The sequence below is a fragment of the Sander vitreus genome, chromosome 18 (genome assembly GCF_031162955.1).
Source record: "Sander vitreus isolate 19-12246 chromosome 18, sanVit1, whole genome shotgun sequence".
NCBI classification, from domain to species: domain Eukaryota; kingdom Metazoa; phylum Chordata; class Actinopteri; order Perciformes; family Percidae; genus Sander; species Sander vitreus.
In genome coordinates this window covers 8,855,702-8,874,133 of record NC_135872.1, presented here as the reverse complement: position 1 = coordinate 8,874,133, position 18,432 = coordinate 8,855,702, and the positions used below count along the sequence as shown (strand labels likewise).

At 40.0% G+C, this 18,432-nt stretch overlaps 1 protein-coding gene across 1 annotated transcript in view; it reads left to right on the top strand.

Moving 5' to 3' along the window:
* The window catches only part of lama2 (laminin, alpha 2), a 211,952-nt gene that overhangs the window by 61,305 nt on the left and 132,215 nt on the right, over positions 1–18,432 (top strand). Inside the window, exons 4-11 of the mRNA XM_078275135.1 lie at positions 1,285–1,336; positions 2,938–3,128; positions 10,283–10,462; positions 11,078–11,167; positions 13,217–13,334; positions 15,435–15,613; positions 15,709–15,808; positions 17,724–17,781. Of these exons, the coding sequence (XP_078131261.1) occupies positions 1,285–1,336; positions 2,938–3,128; positions 10,283–10,462; positions 11,078–11,167; positions 13,217–13,334; positions 15,435–15,613; positions 15,709–15,808; positions 17,724–17,781 (968 nt within the window). The remainder of the gene's footprint in view (positions 1–1,284; positions 1,337–2,937; positions 3,129–10,282; positions 10,463–11,077; positions 11,168–13,216; positions 13,335–15,434; positions 15,614–15,708; positions 15,809–17,723; positions 17,782–18,432) is intronic.

Sequence of the window (18,432 nt, the reverse complement as noted above, 5' to 3'; positions counted from 1 at the left end):
ACAAGAAACAGGTTGCTTATAAATCACTAAAATAGTAGTGACAGCACTGTTTGGCTTAGTTATCAATGCCGTTAGCATCATGGCTAACACAATTGTTACTTAGTTTATGACATCGTTTCGGCTGTGCTTTCTAACATGATGTCATTGTGCTAACTGAGCGCCGTTAGCCTTTACAACAAAGCCGCTTCATTACACTTGTTAGATACAAGGGGGTAAGCTTCTCCTCGGAACGCGTAGCTCCTATGGCGCCATTTTGATGCTAACAAGCCATCACCTCCCATTAGCATTCCGTTGACTGCCATTCATTTTGGCGCCACTTTGACAGCGAATAACTTCACATCTGAAGCATTTAAAGACTCTATTTGTCCATTGTTTAGTTCTAAAGAAACATGACAATGTATAAAAGGCTCCATTACCTTGTAATGTTAACTAGCATTTTAGTTAGTAATAATTAGCCTCTGCCTATGTTATCTCCTTACATATACCTACGCTCTCTGTCTCTGCAAGATTCGGAATGATTGAGATTTCTCTTGGCACAGCTACCAGAAGATCTGTTGGTCCATTTTATATATGTCAATGGTTAGATAATGTTTTATTACAGAGTTCTCTGTTGATTTGTGTTTGTCACTGTGTGCTCGTGGTGGAAAATGAATGTAAACAAAGTTGTGTGCCAGAAATGCAATGTGCCGTGACATAGGTCCCCTTCAAAGCCAGGCATGTTAGAAGTCCCTCTAGTGGACAGAACAGTGTAACAACAACCACATGCTTATAGTGGCATTGGCAATGAATAAGCCTGAGTAGTGTAGTACATATTATAAACGGGCTGCATTTGAGCGTTGACTATTAGAATATTATTTGAATCTTAAAGAAAATAAGTTAAGTTTGAATGGTATTATAGAGGAAGATTGACAGCTCTACTGCTCACTAAAGAGAAAACAACATTGTCTTTTATGTAAAGATTAGTGAGTGAGTAAACAAGTAAAACAAGTGATTTCAGACAGCAGCTATAATATATGTGTGAGAAGAAGTTAGTGAAGTGAGTTTAACCAATCTAATCCCCTTAATAGGTCCATTTATTTGGTTCGTTGCCAGTTGTCAAAATAGAAACTTACTGCTTTGTTCATTTTAAAGGTTTCTAACAATTATAAGGCCTATTGTAATGGATGTAAATTTAGCATTCCAATGGAAAACCAAAGTGGGATCATTGTAATCAAAGTTGTTTCCGCAGTACATGCATATAATAGGTTAATGTGTTTTTCAATATTTCTATCCTCTGTTTTCCAGGTTTTTCAGATCGCATATATGATCATAAAGGCAGCCAACTCACCTCGCCCAGGTAAGCATTCTGCTTCCTAATTTCTGTTTAGACAGCCACACACCGTTTCACGTGTTAACATAACTGCTTTGATTATAAAATAAAACAATGACTATGTGATTAAAGCGGAAGTCTTATGAACTGTTAAATACAGCAATTACAGCCTTTGTAGCACACGATTTTCCCACAGAGAATAGTTTGAAAGCTCAAGATGCCATTCAATAAATTGCATTCTGCAGCCTTTAATGTTCATTATGTGGCAATGGCAATTTTATTATAAAGCACCTTAATTACACGTAAACGTAAAGTGCTTTACATTACAAGACAAAATATAAGCGTAAACAATAGAACAAAGCATAAACAACAAACAAACAAACAAGTGTGACCGTACAAATTCACACTAGGGCTGCACAATATATCGTTTTTTTTTTTTATCGTCATCGCAATATCAACTGGCACAATGTACACATCGCAAAAGGCTGCGACATATCATGAAAGACACTCAGAGATTTTTAGTGTTAGTTGAAAGACAATATGAGTAGAAAACTGCACATTATATGTAACTGTCATTCTTTTTTTATAGTGTTGCCTCTTACAATCAGTGTTCAATTTGTTCAATAAAGGAATGTTCCAAATTATTTCCTTTTATTTGTTGTATTTTAGCAGAATACTGAAAGCAGCTAAACTGATTACACTTTCATATTAAATCAACGCAAGTAATACCATTATCGTGCTATTCAACAAAGTTACTAGCAAAGACTAGCAGGATTTTAAAGCTATAGTGCATAGTTTCTGCCGTCCCCATGAGGAATTCTAAGTAATGACAACAAAACTGTCAGCGCGTCTACATGATACAAGCCTTCCATGACTGCCCCCCCCACACACACACACACACACACACACACACACACACACACACACACACACAGTTGCTAAAAGCCAAGGAGGACACAGAGGATAAACAAAAAACATGACGGACTCTTCAGAAGAGGTAATTATCTTCACTCGAGTTTCTGCGCGGGAAAGTCACCGGACGCCACAATCTTCTGAACATAGTCATACTGAGAAATAGTTGTGTGGAGCTGATAGTCTTCATTAGCTTTGTAGCAACTCATTTGGCAATGGCTTGAATGTAACAGACGTTCATTAATATCAAAAGGTTACGCACTAAAGCTTTAAAGATGATTGTCTGCATTGTACCATGAGCCAATGCAGTGATTTCAGTACTGGAGTAATATGTTCAAGTTTACGTGTATCCTAGGTGAAGGGACTCTGGCTGCTGCATTATGAATGAGTTGGAGGCGTCCTACTGATTGTTTGGATAATCCTGCAAATAGAGTGTTACTGTTAAGTGCCATGTAATGTGCTGAGTTGTTTTTGTTTTTCATTAACTGGACCCCTTTCACTTTACATTCAATCAATTCAGGAGGTGGAATATCACAGTTGTGGTCTAAGCTGTTAGGAATTATGTGGAATTGAATGTTCTGTGAATTTTCTAGGTATTTTAAATAGGTTGACCTAAGCAGTCTTGGATCTCCATCTATTGATCTTTTTTTCCTCTTCACATCACACCTTTGAAGCATTTCATAAATTTTTTTCTTCACCAATATTCTTGTCCACAGGTAACTGGATCCTAGAGCGTTCAATAGATGGGGTGACCTTTGATCCCTGGCAGTACTACGCCATCACAGACACAGAGTGCCTGACGAGGTTCAACATTAATCCACGGACAGGACCTCCATCCTACACCAGGGATGATGAAGTTATCTGCACGTCTTTTTATTCAAAGATTCACCCTCTGGAGAACGGAGAGGTAACACTTGTAGCTAGAAACTGCCACTGTAATCTGTGCTCAAGTTGGGTTTAGTTTTGGGTTGATTTGGATGGTGCCAGTCAGTTGGGTTGACTCAGGCTTGTACGGTGGCCGACAGGGGCAAACGCCCTGCAACTTAAGAAAACGCATGCAAATAGACAAAACACAAGCAAATTAAGAAAACATCTTCATTAATTTGACAACACATGTGCAGCATTCAGCAAACGCGCTCACACGCGCACACAACACAACCAAATACATAAACACACTGCAAATATGAAACGATGCAAAAAGAAAAGCACACAAGCCCAGAAAACAAATGCAACAAAAAAACGCTGCATCCAGATTACACAACGGAAGTTCTCCAGACCTCTAGAGGGAGCAGCTAGTGGAACAGCTTTGAGATCATAAACTGTAAATATTAAGTCTATGTTTGAGATATGTTTTCTCTTGTTTGGTGGGTGTGTCTCGGCTCAGGTCACAGGTGATACTCAATCAGCAGAGACGTCTGTAAACTCGTGGTGATAAAACATTTAAAACTGCATCAGCGTTTAACGTTGACGTTTGTTTAAGCCATATTACATGAGAGGGTTTAATTTCGAGGTCCGAAAGGCGCATTACTGAAGTATAGGCCTCCTCAAGTGTAATATTGTGATTATACAACAACGGTTACCAACAAAATAAGTGATCAATCTGTATTCATATTGTGGAGCAATTCGCTCTTGAAATACAAAAAACAAAAAACAGACAGGATTTATAGTCCCTCCCTGTTAGTAAACCAGCCAATTTACCGTGGGATTTATCAAACTGAATAAATCCTGCTCGCACATATAAACACAAAACTGCTTTGCTAACTCCATCGTGTTGTAAGTAAGACGTCTGCTGAAAAAGTCATTGTATTCATTAGCATGATTGCCGTACTGTTTAGTTCACAAACATCCAACACACCAAAGTACAAACATAGCGGACCAGACGCCAGCTTTTATTTTGAAAAGTCGAAGCTCGGGGACGGCACCAGCCGGGAGGGCATGAGACGGGAGTATAGACTGTATATACACAGGTGCTGGTCATATAATTAGAATGTCATGAAAAAGTTGATTTATTTCAGTAATTCCATTCAAAAAGTGAAACTTATATAATGTATACATTCATTCCACACAGACTGATATATTTCATGTGTTTATTTCTTTTACTTTTGATGATTAGAACTGACAACTAATGAAAACCCCAAATTTAGTATCTCAGAAAATTAGAATATTACTTAAGACCAATACAAAAAAAGGATTTTTAGAAATGTTGGCTAACTGAAAAGTATGAACATGAAAAGTATGAGCATGTACAGCACTCAATACTTAGTTGGGGCTCCTTTTGCCTGAATTACTGCAGCAATGCGGCGTGATAGTGGCCTTCAGCTCTTCTGCATTGTTGGGTCTGGCGTATCGCATCATCATCCTCTTCACAATACCCCATAGACTTTCTATAGGGTTAAGGTCAGTCGAGTTTGCTGGCCAATTAAGAACAGGGATACTATGGTCCTTAAACCAGGTACTGGTAGCTTTGGCACTGTGTGCAGGTGCCAAGTCCTGTTGGAAAATGAAATCTGCATCTCCATAAAGTTGGTCAGCAGCAGGAAGCATGAAGTGCTCTAAAACTTCCTGGTAGACGGCTGCGTTGACCCTGGACCTCAGAAAACACAGTGGACCAACACCAGCAGATGACATGGCACCCCAAACCATCACTGACTGTGGAAACTTTACACTGGACTTCAAGCAACGTGGATTCTGTGTCTCTCCTCTCTTCCTCCAGACTCTGGGACCTTGATTTCCAAAGGAAATGCAAAATGTACTTTCATCAGAGAACATAACTTTGGACCACTCAGCAGCAGTCCAGTCCTTTTTGTCTTTAGCCCAGGCAAGACGCTTCTGACGCTGTGTCTTGTTCAAGAGTGGCTTGACACAAAGAATGCGACAGCTGAAACCCATGCCTTGCATACGTCTGTGCGTGGTGGTTCTTGAAGCACTGACTCCAGCTGCAGTCCACTCTTTGTGAATCTCCCCCACATTTTTGAATGGGTTTTGTTTCGCAATCCTCTCCAGGGTGCGGTTATCCCTATTGCTTGTACACTTTTTTCTACCACATCTTTTCCTTCCCTTTGCCTCTCTATTAATGTGCTTTGACACAGAGCTCTGTGAACAGCCAGCCTCTTTAGCAATGACCTTTTGTGTCTTGCCCTCCTTGGGCGAGGTGTCAATGGTCGTCTTTTGGACAGCTGTCAAGTCAGCAGTCTTCCCCATGATTGTGTAGCCTACAGAACTAGACTGTTTTGAGTTAATTAGCTGATTAGAGTGTGGCACCAAGTGTCTTCAATATTGAACCTTTTCACAATATTCTAATTATCTGAGATACTGAATTTGGGATTTTCATTAGTTTTCAGTTCTAATCATCAAAAGTAAAAGAAATAAACACATGAAATATATCAGTCTGTGTGGAATGAATGTATACATTATATAAGTTTCACTTTTTGAATGGAATTACTGAAATAAATCAACTTTTTCATGATATTCTAATTATATGACCAGCACCTGTGTGTGTGTGTGTGTGTGTGTGTGTGTGTGTGTGTGTGTGTGTGTGTGTGTGTATGTATGTATGTATGTATATATATATATATATTAATTTAATATACAGTCTATGGACAGGAGGCTTGAGACGGGAGTTCTTCAGGTTGCAGCCATACCTGACTCTAATAAAAAGGCAGAGCGCTCTCTCCCCGTGGGGTCGAAAATCCAGCTGTTCCACTAGCTGCTCCCTCTAGAGGTCTGGAGAACTTCCGTTGTGTAATCTGGATGCAGCGTTTTTTTGTTGCATTTGTTTTCGGGGTTTGTGTGCTCTTCTTTTTGCATCGTTTCATATTTGCAGCGCGTTTATGTATTTGGTTGTGTTGTGTGTATTTGCAGCACGTTTGCTGAATGCTGCGCATGTGTTGTCAAATTAATGAAGTTGTTTTCTTAATTTGCTTGTGTTTTGTCTATTTGCATGCATTTTCTTAAGTTGCAGGGCGTTTGCCCCTGTCGGCCACCGTAGGCTTGGATGGAGTGGGTCAAGTCAAGTTTGATTAGGTTCGGAATATTTTGATTGGGTGTGTAGAGTACAGTGATTTGGAGTAGACGTGTTAAATTGGATTGGGTTGATGCAGGATGCAGGATATCTTAGGTTGGTTTGGGTCTCTTGGGGTGAATAGGGTTTTGTGTTAGGTTGAATTGAGTTTAGTTAAACTGTGTTAGGATTGCTGGGATGACTTGGGTTGCTAAGAACTATGCCTGCCTAGCATTTAGAGAAGGCAAACAAATCCAAAATAGGAGCAGGTAGGAGAGGTGGAAAAAATCCAAAAGGCAGTCAAGGCAAGAGACGGAAACGTTATGGCTTTGAGGAACATTAGATGAACAGAGAAATGATCTGAGAAAGAGAGTGATCTTGTGGACCGGTGTACATCCTAAGTGATTGATTAGGAGGAATGAGGGCTAGGTGTGCAGGCAGATGATGGTCAGGTCACTGGGAATGTCAGGATGGTCTGAGGGCAGTTTGGAAGGGAATAACAGAATAATAGAGTTTGGAACGAAGGGCGATGTTGCTACAGTAGTGGACATGAATAATAAGCAGAAATGTGAAAATGAAGAAGAATGAAGAAGAATTAAGAAGCTCTACTCATGACACCAGGTCAGACCGTCTGAAATCAACACAAAACTCATACAAAATGGAAAAGAAAGTAGAATGTTCATATAAGCTCTCGTAAAGACACCAGTCTAGTCTTCTGAGCAGGATAAATTATGAAATGCTGCATGTCAGTTTTCAACTTAATAAGTAGTTCAAAGCTTGTTTTTTTTTGTTTTTTTTAAAGTGGGTATATTTATTTTCAAATGTGCACAGCTATTAATATCATTTTAATCACTGATAGAAAAGAAACACACTGACACGCACATGTGCACACCGCTGTTTACTGCTGTGTTGCTTTGATCAGTTGTGTGTGTGATTGCACCCAGTAAGAACAGAGGGCAAGCCTGCAATTACTGACATTAATGAAGAGAAACTGCAGAACACACACACACAGAAACAAATTCGTGTACACACACACACATACAGTGAAAGACTAATCACACATCTACATCTCCCACACAGGCCTCTAATTGTAGATGTCTGTCTGAATATGTATACACATTTACATGGGTGCTGGTGTGTGTGTGTGTGTGTGTGTGTGTGTGTGTGTGTGTGTGTGTGTGTGTGTCGCACATGCCTCCATGCATGTGTGTTTAGTGTGTCGTCTTGTGTGTTGTGTGTCTGTCCTGCGGGGGAGCATTAGGGGGGTGCGAGCTGGGAGATGTCAGGAGCCGCATGTAACGGCGGAGGTGTCTGAATGTGTGTGTGTGTGTGTGTGTGTGTTTGACAGCTCCCTAGCCGTCTGATCACAGTGAAACCATAATGAGTCGTAGGCGATGTGTCACAGCATCGCACACACTCTTACAATGTCACCCCAGCACTCATCACGCACACACACATACATACACAACCAACTCCTTCGTTACTTCCAAGTGTGCAGCTTGCACCCATCAAGTGTTCCCCCTTCATGCACACACACACACACACACACACACACACACACACACACACACACACACACACGCGCGCGGTCAGCCCACTCTGTAAGACTTTTTTGCAGATCCCAAATGTTGCTTTTGGCCACATTAGTGAGATAGACAGATGGACAGACAGGCAGGCAGGCAGGATCTCACACTCCTTGTTATGTGGATGCCTGTTGATTATTGGTGATACCACATATAACTCTGTTTATTCTTCTTCTACATTGATTTAAAGGTAGAGCAAGACAGTTACAATACAAAATGTAAATTGCTTTGGTAGACAAAATAAAAATGTCTAGCAGTCAATGTTGGCAATGGATATGGATCGTGAGGTGCAGAATCTTCCAGTATGAACCAAATTCCTAAAGATACTGGGCTGAAAAAGTGCATGTAATATTGAAAGCACCATATTTTGCCTAGAAAAATGGGGTATAAGGATTTGCCTGTATATGAATATTTACTAAGCAGTTAACAGATGATTATTGTTCAGTAACAATAATGATTAGAACAAAAATAAGTGCATTTGTTTATTTAACTTCACATGATTCCACAAGATTAGGATTTGTTGAAAGGGGAAGAGCCCTGCTATGTTGATGTATAATACATATCTGTTTCTGATGGTGCAGATCACCTGCTCAGTCTGTGATAGTGAAAACTGGTGTGCACAGTTGGGTCCTCTGAGCAGTGATAGAAAGAACACTGTCACATAGTGGAAGAAAGGGTAACAGCTCTGCAATAAGCACATTTTGTTAAAGTGTGATAAAGTGGGTGAGAACACTCCTTACTCACCATTTGTCCCTAAATGTTCATTGTATACATTACAGGTTGCTTATTACATGACATCATATTAGGTTTTACATGTGTTCTAGAATTTACCATGCTATTGTAACAGTGCTTCACTTACTATCCAGGCTTTGTTTGTGTTAACTGCATTGTTACAGTTTACATCGAAGCACCTTAGTAAATTAAAGCAAACACACAGCCATGAAGTAGTTTCCGCTATTTTTATTATATTGCAGGTTTTAACCGTTTTGAAGTGTTTGTTCCTTTGTTTAAACCTACCATGCAGCACTAGTGTTTGGGAGGGGCTGGCCCAGCACTTCCTGTTTTTATGGAATTGGGGATGTCATTGCTGACATCACTGGGCTAAACCAAGTTGAGGGTTTTTCCGTTCTGAAAGAATGTTTCGTTTGTTTGTTTCTTGCTTTTGAAAGTAATGTGTGATGATTGCTTACCTTTAAGACAGCAATTTAGTGATGTAAAGGAGCTTGTTAACGTCCAGCAATGTTAGGGGATTTCCTTATGTGTAGGTTACTGCATACTTCAACCTTCTCTTGTAATGGTTCTGGCTTATTCAGTCTAGGTGTGAATTGATCACTCTATATAAAGCAGTGGGATTGCTCCAAGAGAGGAGACAGAGGTGGAGGCTGTGCTGCAAGTGGCACGCGGCATGCGCTGGTTGTTTGATTTGAATTAATTTACCTTGTCTATTCTTTCTGTGTTTTGAGTTACACCTGTAGTGGGGAGCACTATAAATAAATCTGCACCTTTGGTAACTAACGATGTCTGCCAACCTACCACTTTCCTTAGACGTTTGAGCTAAACTATTCTACATAAAGTTAAGTCCACTAATAGTGCGTGTTTGCCCATACATACATTGTGTTCAACTACAGTAACAGAGGAATCTGAAATCATTGCTTTGTTCTTATTGTGTTTTCTTTGAATGCTTTGTATCAGTCTAGCTCACCCTATGTTTACCTGAGCAGATGGTTTGTTCCAGTTAGGTGAGGCTGAAAGGCTAACAGGCCAGTCTCTGCACCGTAGTGCTACAGTAGGAGGCAGCTTGTCGTGAGGCTGCAGGTTTATCTGTTGATTCTTCTTGCTAGAGCTATAAGTTGTTTTTTGCTAAACTTCCTAGGGTTTGTTCTTTCTCGGTTTCACTCATATTTTTGCAAAGAAACCCCATGTCTTACTGCTTCTTTTCAACAGTCCCTTTGTTGCTCTTTACGTGGGCTGGTGACACTACCACATCTCTCTTAGTAGTCCTTTGGAACAATCTACAATCAGATTTGAAATCTATATAGCAAAAACTGCTCTTTGCACCACAGATCCTTACGTATTTTCTCTCTCCTCAGCCATTTTAAAATATGTACCTCTTTAATCAAACATCAACATTTAACACCATTTTTTTTTTTTACTTATCTAATTAAATGTGACCTAAACACTTAAAATAAACACCACGGTTGAGGCAATTTATAGCCTTTATTTCTAAGTCTTGACTTTTTTTTTTGCTTTTGCAAGTGTCGTTGAAAATTAAGAAAATAAACAATGCTTCCTGTTAAAAAAAGGTTGTTACTATTTATTCTCCTCCTTCCGATCTGTTTATATTTGTTGTCTCTGGCTTTTCACTCCCTTCACCATCTACCATGGCGAGCAACTAAAAGCACCTTTAATGTTTGTCTCGGCAGTGCCTCTGTTTAACTCTGCTGTTACACGCCAGTACTTATCTGTCTCTGTCTATAGATCCACGCGTCTTTGATCAATGGTCGGCCCAGTGCAGATGACCCCTCCCCGACCCTGCTGAACTTCACCTCCGCCCGCTACATCAGGCTGGTGTTTCAGCGAATCAGAACGCTGAACGCCGACCTCATGACTCTGACACTCCGTGACCCGAGAGATGTCGATCCCATCGTGACGAGACGGGTGAGGCTCAACACACTTTTCTTTTCTTTTGGAAAATATAAATATCTGCCAGGAAATTGTTTCTGGTTCTGTTACTATATCTCAAAGTAATATTTGGATGAATGGCTTAAAGTCAGAACTAAAAGATACCAAGTCTAATATTTGCATTCATTACCAAGTCTAATGATTAAGATAGTATCTTGTAATATTGAGTCATATTTCAGATTTAATATCGGATAATTATGACTTACTTATGAGTTACTAAGTCTTAGCAATGATTTAACTAAACCTTTAACTATTTAGATACAGATAAATACAAAAAAATCACCATTCATAGTTTGTCATAATTTATTTTTTATTTAGAAACTAAATGAAAATGAAACTACATTAGCCGAAATGAAGGCATTGTGGTTTCATGTGTGAGAAGTGATTAATTTACCATTTACCAGTACTGCTGTTCGACACATCACCAGATGTGGTGTTAGGCCCAGGTCAGGATATCCTTTTTTTCAGGTGTAATCACCACAGAGATAAGAGAGCACAGTTTTGTTCTAATTCTGCCTCTTTAACTGCTAATATGCTCATTAACGCGGTCATACTCATTATCACATGTTCTTCCTCTCTCTCTCTTTTCAGTACTATTATTCCATTAAGGACATCTCAGTCGGAGGAATGTGTATCTGTTACGGCCACGCCAAAGCTTGTCCACTCAACACTGTTACAAAGGTAAAATACTTAACTCTGTTTCTCTCAGTCCACTTAACAATAGCACCAAGGTAATGGAGCCCCTTCATACTGTTGAACAGGAGCCGAGAGCACCCTCGGCCACCAGCTTTTTATCTGCCGCCTTGTATCAAACTGTGTGTGTGTCTGTCTGTGTATGTGTGTGTGTGTCTGCCTGCCTGCCTGTCTGCAGGGGACACAGGTGACACAGTGAAGCGTCTCCCGTGTCACTTCAAACAGTAGAGTGTTTGATACCAGACACCTGATCTTTCTTTCTCTCTCTCTCTCTCTCTCGCTCACCACACACACACACACACACACACACACACACACACACACACACACACACACACACACACAGAGTCTTGTGTCCTTTACATGTCTTGAGGCTGAACCACGAAGACTAACTCAGATGTGACACTGGTGTCTGGTCCCTTGGTGATGATGTCATTGACATTAAGTGATGTCACTGATGTGTAAAGAGCTCCAGTTTCCTTTTCTCTTCTCTCTCCTTCCTATCTCTATAAAGGCTATATTAAAGAGGTATTTTGAATTGACTGAAAAACCAACCAAATCAATTACCTAGTCAATCTCAAGCAAGTTTTAAGTCTCTGCAACTGTGTATTCTTGCCATAGAGACGTGTCCTAAAATTAGCAGCTGCCTGGAAAGTGGTTAAAATGAAAAAGAAAATCTTTAAAATGAAAGTGTTTGCAAACATACGTATGGTTTTCTGGTTCAGATATAAGACCTCAGTGGGTGAACATAGTGTGTGGTCCAGCAGAATAATGCATTTTAATTTAAAATCATATTTCTAAACATGTTTCCACTACGGTAGTATATATTTAGTAATTTATAATCTTTAAGACCTAAATCTGAATTTTGTAGAGATTTTCTCTAGCCCTCTGTTCCCAGAAGACATCTAGCTCCTTTACTTTGATACAAGTTCATCCATCCATGCAGTAAAGTCCTGGGCAGACGTTCAGGAAACAGAAAAGGTGGAGACCTGTGAGATGATTTGTTGATGATCGTCTACAGAACATTTGTTCAGATGCATGCTCAGTACGAAGGCAGCCTGAAGCCAGAGCTGTAGCATTGTGTCTCAAATAAAAGGGGCAAATTCACTTGTGCCAGCAAATCCAAACTTGGCTCTAGCAGTGCTACTGTACTGCTCTCCTCTCAGTTAAATCTGGCACCCTCTTCACATCAACCAATTTACAGAAAGTCCTAAATTGAATTACTGAACCTTAAAGTTGGCAAATGTGCTGCTACATTGTGCTTTGACTGTGTTTAGTTTTGGATTTATTTCTCTCCTGGGAGAGTAATAGTGAACCCATTGGCTACCCACTGACAATCTGAAAAGTGAACCAAATTCTTTTATTGCCATTAGCTCTCCTGCAAATACATTGTTTGATATGCTTTCAATAGGTATATGCATATTGGTAATTACCTGTTTTCAGCCCTCCATTTACACATGTATGTGAACGATGTGATGCCACATAATGTCACACAAGGAAGACAATTTACTCCACTACACACAACCACCCTTATAATTATAACTTTATTTATATAGCACCTTTAAAAACGGAGTTAACAGTCGTTGACCGACAAAGCAAAGCAAAAGCAGGATACCCAGAGGTCAATACAACAACGAGCTTGAGAGAAGAGAAATAAAAGCCAATAAAAAACATGACGCATAAAAATATGCAAATGAAAAGGATAAAAGCAATACAATCAATAGATCAAATGAAATGTTTTGTATGCTGCTTAAGATTGTTAATCTTAAAAACATCCTCCCAATTGTATGAAATTGATTATGAATTAATGTCAAGCCAAGACCCAACATTTTGAGATGTACATATTCGTCCTTCACCAGACACTTTAATTTATATTTGACGATGACTCAGATTGTTACAGTGTTCTTCCCTTTGATATCAGCTTCCAGACAATCCATTCATTTAAACACAGTTGCTCATGTCTGTTTAATTGACAAACCTAACAACCTTTTTTTCATGTATTTGTGCGTGAATCTGTGTGTGTGTGTGTGTGTGTAGAAGTTTAGCTGTGAATGTGAACACAACACATGCGGGGAGAGCTGTGATCGTTGTTGCCCTGGTTACCACCAGCAGCCCTGGATGGCAGGAACCTTCCTCACTCGACATGTCTGCGAGAGTAAGAAAAAATACAACGGCAAATTACACACAACTACCCACAATTCCTACTCACCCAGAAACCTTTTTAAACTTTCTGTACTTGTAAATGTTCTTCCAGAGTTCATATGGTACTGTAGGCGCCCACATCATTTATTGTAATGCAGCGTATGCGCCCACACACCACATGTCAATTGGTAAAATGTCTGTAATGTTACTAAAGCACACCTACTACAGTTTATATGAAAACAGGCTTTACAGAATCAAACTGTAAAGGGCTCACTGAAATTTGTATTCTTGCCAGCCAGGTCAGGTCTTTAATATAAGACTTTATAAAGCAATCGAAAGTCACCTCCCATCCATTAACCTTCATCAACTATGTAGCAGTAGATTGATGAGGTTAGAGGCCTCCACCTGTCATCATAAAACTAGGGTTACAACATGTAATCTTAATTTAATTTTACACAGGCTACACCTTCTAACAGGCTCTGTAGTCTTTGTGGCCTGATAACTGCTTCCTCTGCCTTGACACTGACACAACAAGACTAAGGTGACAAGACGTTAAAGGTCCTGACTGGCACAATAGTAAAGGAACCAGCCATGACATATTCAGCCCATTCAGTGTCTCAGCACAGAACAACCCATCCTTGCAGAGGGTGTTAAGTTAGGAATGCAGCAGCATTATGCAGTCTGGTTCAGAATGATTGTAATAAGTGATCTAATGCAGTGGATGAATAATCTATATCCACGACGTTCCACTTCCGGGATTGTTTAGGTGCCGCTGGATATTCCGCCGGATGTCTTTCATTTTAACCGGATGTCCGTTTCCTTCCGCTTTCTTTGTGTTGGCATTTTAAACTCCGGTCGATTTATGAGGACTATGGTTAACTGCGCTCAGCTCTTTGCAGGGTAAATCCAGACAGCTAGCTAGACTATCTGTCCAATCTGAGTTTTCTGTCGCACGACTATAACAACCTTTGAATGTACACATGTTCCATCAACACAAGTTCCTTCCCGAGGCTATTTTGCGGTGGCGCTGTTGCTCCGTGCGGAGTATAGCTCCCCCCAATGGTTTAAAGAAATGCCAATAAACCGGTCTGGCAATGTGAGATTAGTGTATGGACACTGAACTGAAATTGGGCATCTTGGGGAAAGCAGCCTAGTGCAGCATACAGTAGGGGGAAGCCCAGCAACACCACAGCTTTACAGGTCATTACATTACATGTCATTTAGCTGACGCTTTTATCCAAAGCGACTTACAGTTGCTACATATGTCAGAGGCCGCACACCTCTGGAACAACTATGGGTTGAGTGTCTTGCTCAGGGACACATTGGTTGTTGTATCGCAGTGGGAATTGAATCCAGATCTCCCACACCAAAGGGATGTGTCATATCCACTGCGCCATCACCACCCAGGTCATCAATGCCAAGTCTGAGATCAGACCTGGAGAAGGGCCCTGAAATGTTCTGGAGATAAAAGTGGCATTTACACAGATTTCCACAACTGTTATTCCACCAAACAGAACTGTGAACATCATACTGTAACTTCCCAGAGAGGTAAAATCCTTCCTCATAGTATTTATAAAGCTTATAAAATGCTCTGCAGTGTTTTGGCATCTGATAAGCCTTCACATTAATGGATCTACTACTCAAACCAGCCGTCCTGGATCAGATCCCTGTGATCCTTGTTCTGTAACACCTTTTAAACCATGTCCACAATCACATTGCAGAACCAGGTTTTGCTTTTTTTATTCATGAATTTAAATGGTAAGCTGTGTGTAGGAAACAGGGGCTACTGCTCAGATCCCAACTCACAGCCATACTGTGGGAAATGGTGAGGGCAAGCGAAGACCCACTTTTTCTCCCTGGACTGTGGAGATAACACGCTGCTTATGGTCAGTGTGGGAACCTTAGGGTACTGTCTTCAAAAAAGGGTTTCATGGTTTTCTAAACACCTACAGTACATACAGTATGTGGAAGACATAAATGGATTAAAAGAGCAGTCCTCTTTGCCTCATGCTCTCTATTTGGATAGAGTAGGTGGCGGCAGGACTCAACAATCCTATCAAATACAGTACTACATTTTTTACAACTTTCTGTGTGTGTGTGTGTGTGTTTTCAGAGTGCAACTGCCACGGCAAGGCACAGGCGTGCTACTTCAATCAGACAGTAGCAGACCTGTCACTCAGCCTAAACATCCAAGGTCAAAACAGAGGGGGTGGAGTCTGTATTGGTTGCCGTGACAACACAGCTGGAATCAACTGTCAAACATGCGTTGCTGGATTCTACAGACCCACTGGAGTACGTTACATATGCTTACATATCCTTTTTTGGAATTTGTTATGATTTAGTGTTAACTGTGCAAAAATGATTTCTTGTTTTCTTCACCTGGCCAGGTGAGCGCTGAGGAGGAGAAGCCCTGCATCCCCTGCTCGTGTGACTCACATGGTTCCATCAGCCAATCATGTGTCCCAGATTCAAGCCAGGCTACGCCCAGTATGCAAATATACTTTTTAAACTTTCTCTGTCCTTAATGTCTATCAGTCTTGTTCTTTTTTTGGATATTATTCATGTTTGAACTAGTAGACACACATACAGAGGTTGTTAGTGAATGCAAGCACACATTTTAATTCATTTTAAAGTGGTACTTCAGTAACTCCAACATTTCATCGATTCAGTCCTACTTGATTTCCTATGGGGTTGGGGTTAGTCAAGTTCAGCTGTGTGCACAGAAGCTTCTGTTATTGGAAACTGTCTATGACAGAACATAACTACTATTTATATTAGAGATAATTTTACTCCTCTTTGTATTTATACTGTTTTTACAGTTGTGTTCAAAATAATAGCAGTCCAACATCACTAACCTCATAAATCAAATTTTCTGGTAGAAGTGATATTTCTACATGGCAAATAATTTACTAGTAAGTGTTGTAGAGTCATAGAAAACCAACAGACCCAACAGTCATGACATGCATGCTGCTCATTCTGTGTAACTGAATCTGTAATTGAAAGGGGCATGTTTAAAATAATAGCAGTGTTGTGTTCAATTAGTGAGGTGATTGATTCTGTGAAGAAACAGGTGTCAGTTATGGCCCATATTTAAGGAAGGAAGGAAGGAAGGAAGCAAATGTGCATGCTGGTTATAGTGCATTTCACACTGAAATACTCAGCAAAATAGGTTGTTCCAGACATTGCTCTGAGGAACAGCGGACTTTGATTAAAAAGTTGATTGGAGAGGGGAAAACATATAAAGAAGTGCAGAAAATTATAGGCTGCTCAGCCAAAATGATTTCAAATGCCTTGAAATGGCATCCAAAGCCTGAACGTGGGAAAAAAAACGGTCAACTACCATTCGAATGGATCGAAGAATAGCCAAAATGGCAAAGGCTCAACCAATGATCAGCTCCAGGAAAATCAAAGAAGACTTAAAGTTACCTGTGAGTACTGTTACGATCAGAAGAAGGCTATGTGAAGCAAAGCTATCAGCTAGAAGCTCCCGCAAAGACCCATTGCTGAAAAAAAGACATGTACTGAATAGGTTGAAATTTGCCAAAGGACACATTGACTGGCCAAAGGAGAAATGGTGCAACATTCTGAGGACTGATGAGAGCAAAATTGTTCTTTTTGGGTCTAGGGGCCGCAGACAGTTTGTCCGACGACCCCAATGCACTGAATTCAAGCCACAGTACACTGTGAAGACAGTAAAGCATGGTGGTGCAAAAATCATGTTATGGGGATGTTTCTCATACTGTGGTGTTGGGCCTATTTATTGCATACCAGGGATCATGGATCAGTTTCAATACATCAAAATACTTGAAGAGGTCATGTTGCCTTATGCTGAAGAGGAAATGCCTTTGAAATGGGTCTTTCAACAAGACTGTTCACAGGTGCCAGAAGTTGGTCGACTCCATGCAACACAGATGTGAAGCAGTTCTCAGAAATAATGGTTATACTAAATATTAGTGCAGTGATTCAAAGTAAAGCAAACCCTTGAGACATTTTTCAGTTTATACAGTAAATATTTGAGTTTGTAAAGAAAAATACAAATACAGCCTAATATTCCTTTTTCTTCACTTTCTGTAAAGGTATAACACAAACTTGATCCATTTTGGTCATGTTTTGATTTGGAATTGAATGTGCAGTGTTCCCTATGCATTGATATTATTAAAAGCTATTCTAAGGAATTTGAGCATTATTCATTTATTTTTATTTTTTTTAAACACACTGCTATTATTCTGAACACAACTGTATGTCTAGAAAGAGGAGGTGCAGCAACTTCAAAGAGATACCCATTCTGTTTCACTTGCACTGTTGCTTTTAAAAATGTGTGTGTGTGTGTGTGTGTGTGTGTGTGTGTGTGTGTGTGTGTGTGTGTGTGTGTGTGCGCGCCTTTTGTGTGTTTGATTGACAGTTCAGCCAGCAGGGTCATGCCTGTGTAAGGAGGGTTTTGGGGGTCTGCAATGTGACAGGTGAGAGACCCACATACGCACACGTACACATACATAGAACAAGAGACAGACACATTGTGACAGGTGAGCTGAACCTTTCAGCAATTGTCTGTTCCAATTAGTGTGTGGAAATTGCCAGAAAGTTTCCATTAATATATTTGATGATATTCATCATCACACCTTATTGTACCTTACACAATGTAAAGAAGTCACTGAATAATGGACATGGTATAAATGCCAGACATTTGATATCTTGCCTTGTTTTGTTTTTCTTTTCTTTTTTCTGCAACTTGGATATTATTTCTTTGATAACACATTTTACATACTTTAATCTCTAATGAACCTGAACTCTGCACTCTGATATTAAAGCGTAACTCTCGCCAAAATGCAACCTAGGAATCTTTTTGTGAATGTACCCGAGTCAAACTTTCATTTAAAAGCATATTTAGGACGGAATCGCCACTTTTAAGATTTAACGTATTCTCGTTTTTCGGTAAGAGGGCCTTTTGAATGGGAGAGCTAGGGGCACTTTTATGCTAGCATCAAAATAGCTATTTTTAAAACACTAACAAGGCTCGACACAACATGAAACTTTGCTCGAAGTATGACCAGGGGCTCTACACCTTAACGGAAGCATTGATAACATTGTTTGTGTACACAGAGTTTACTGAA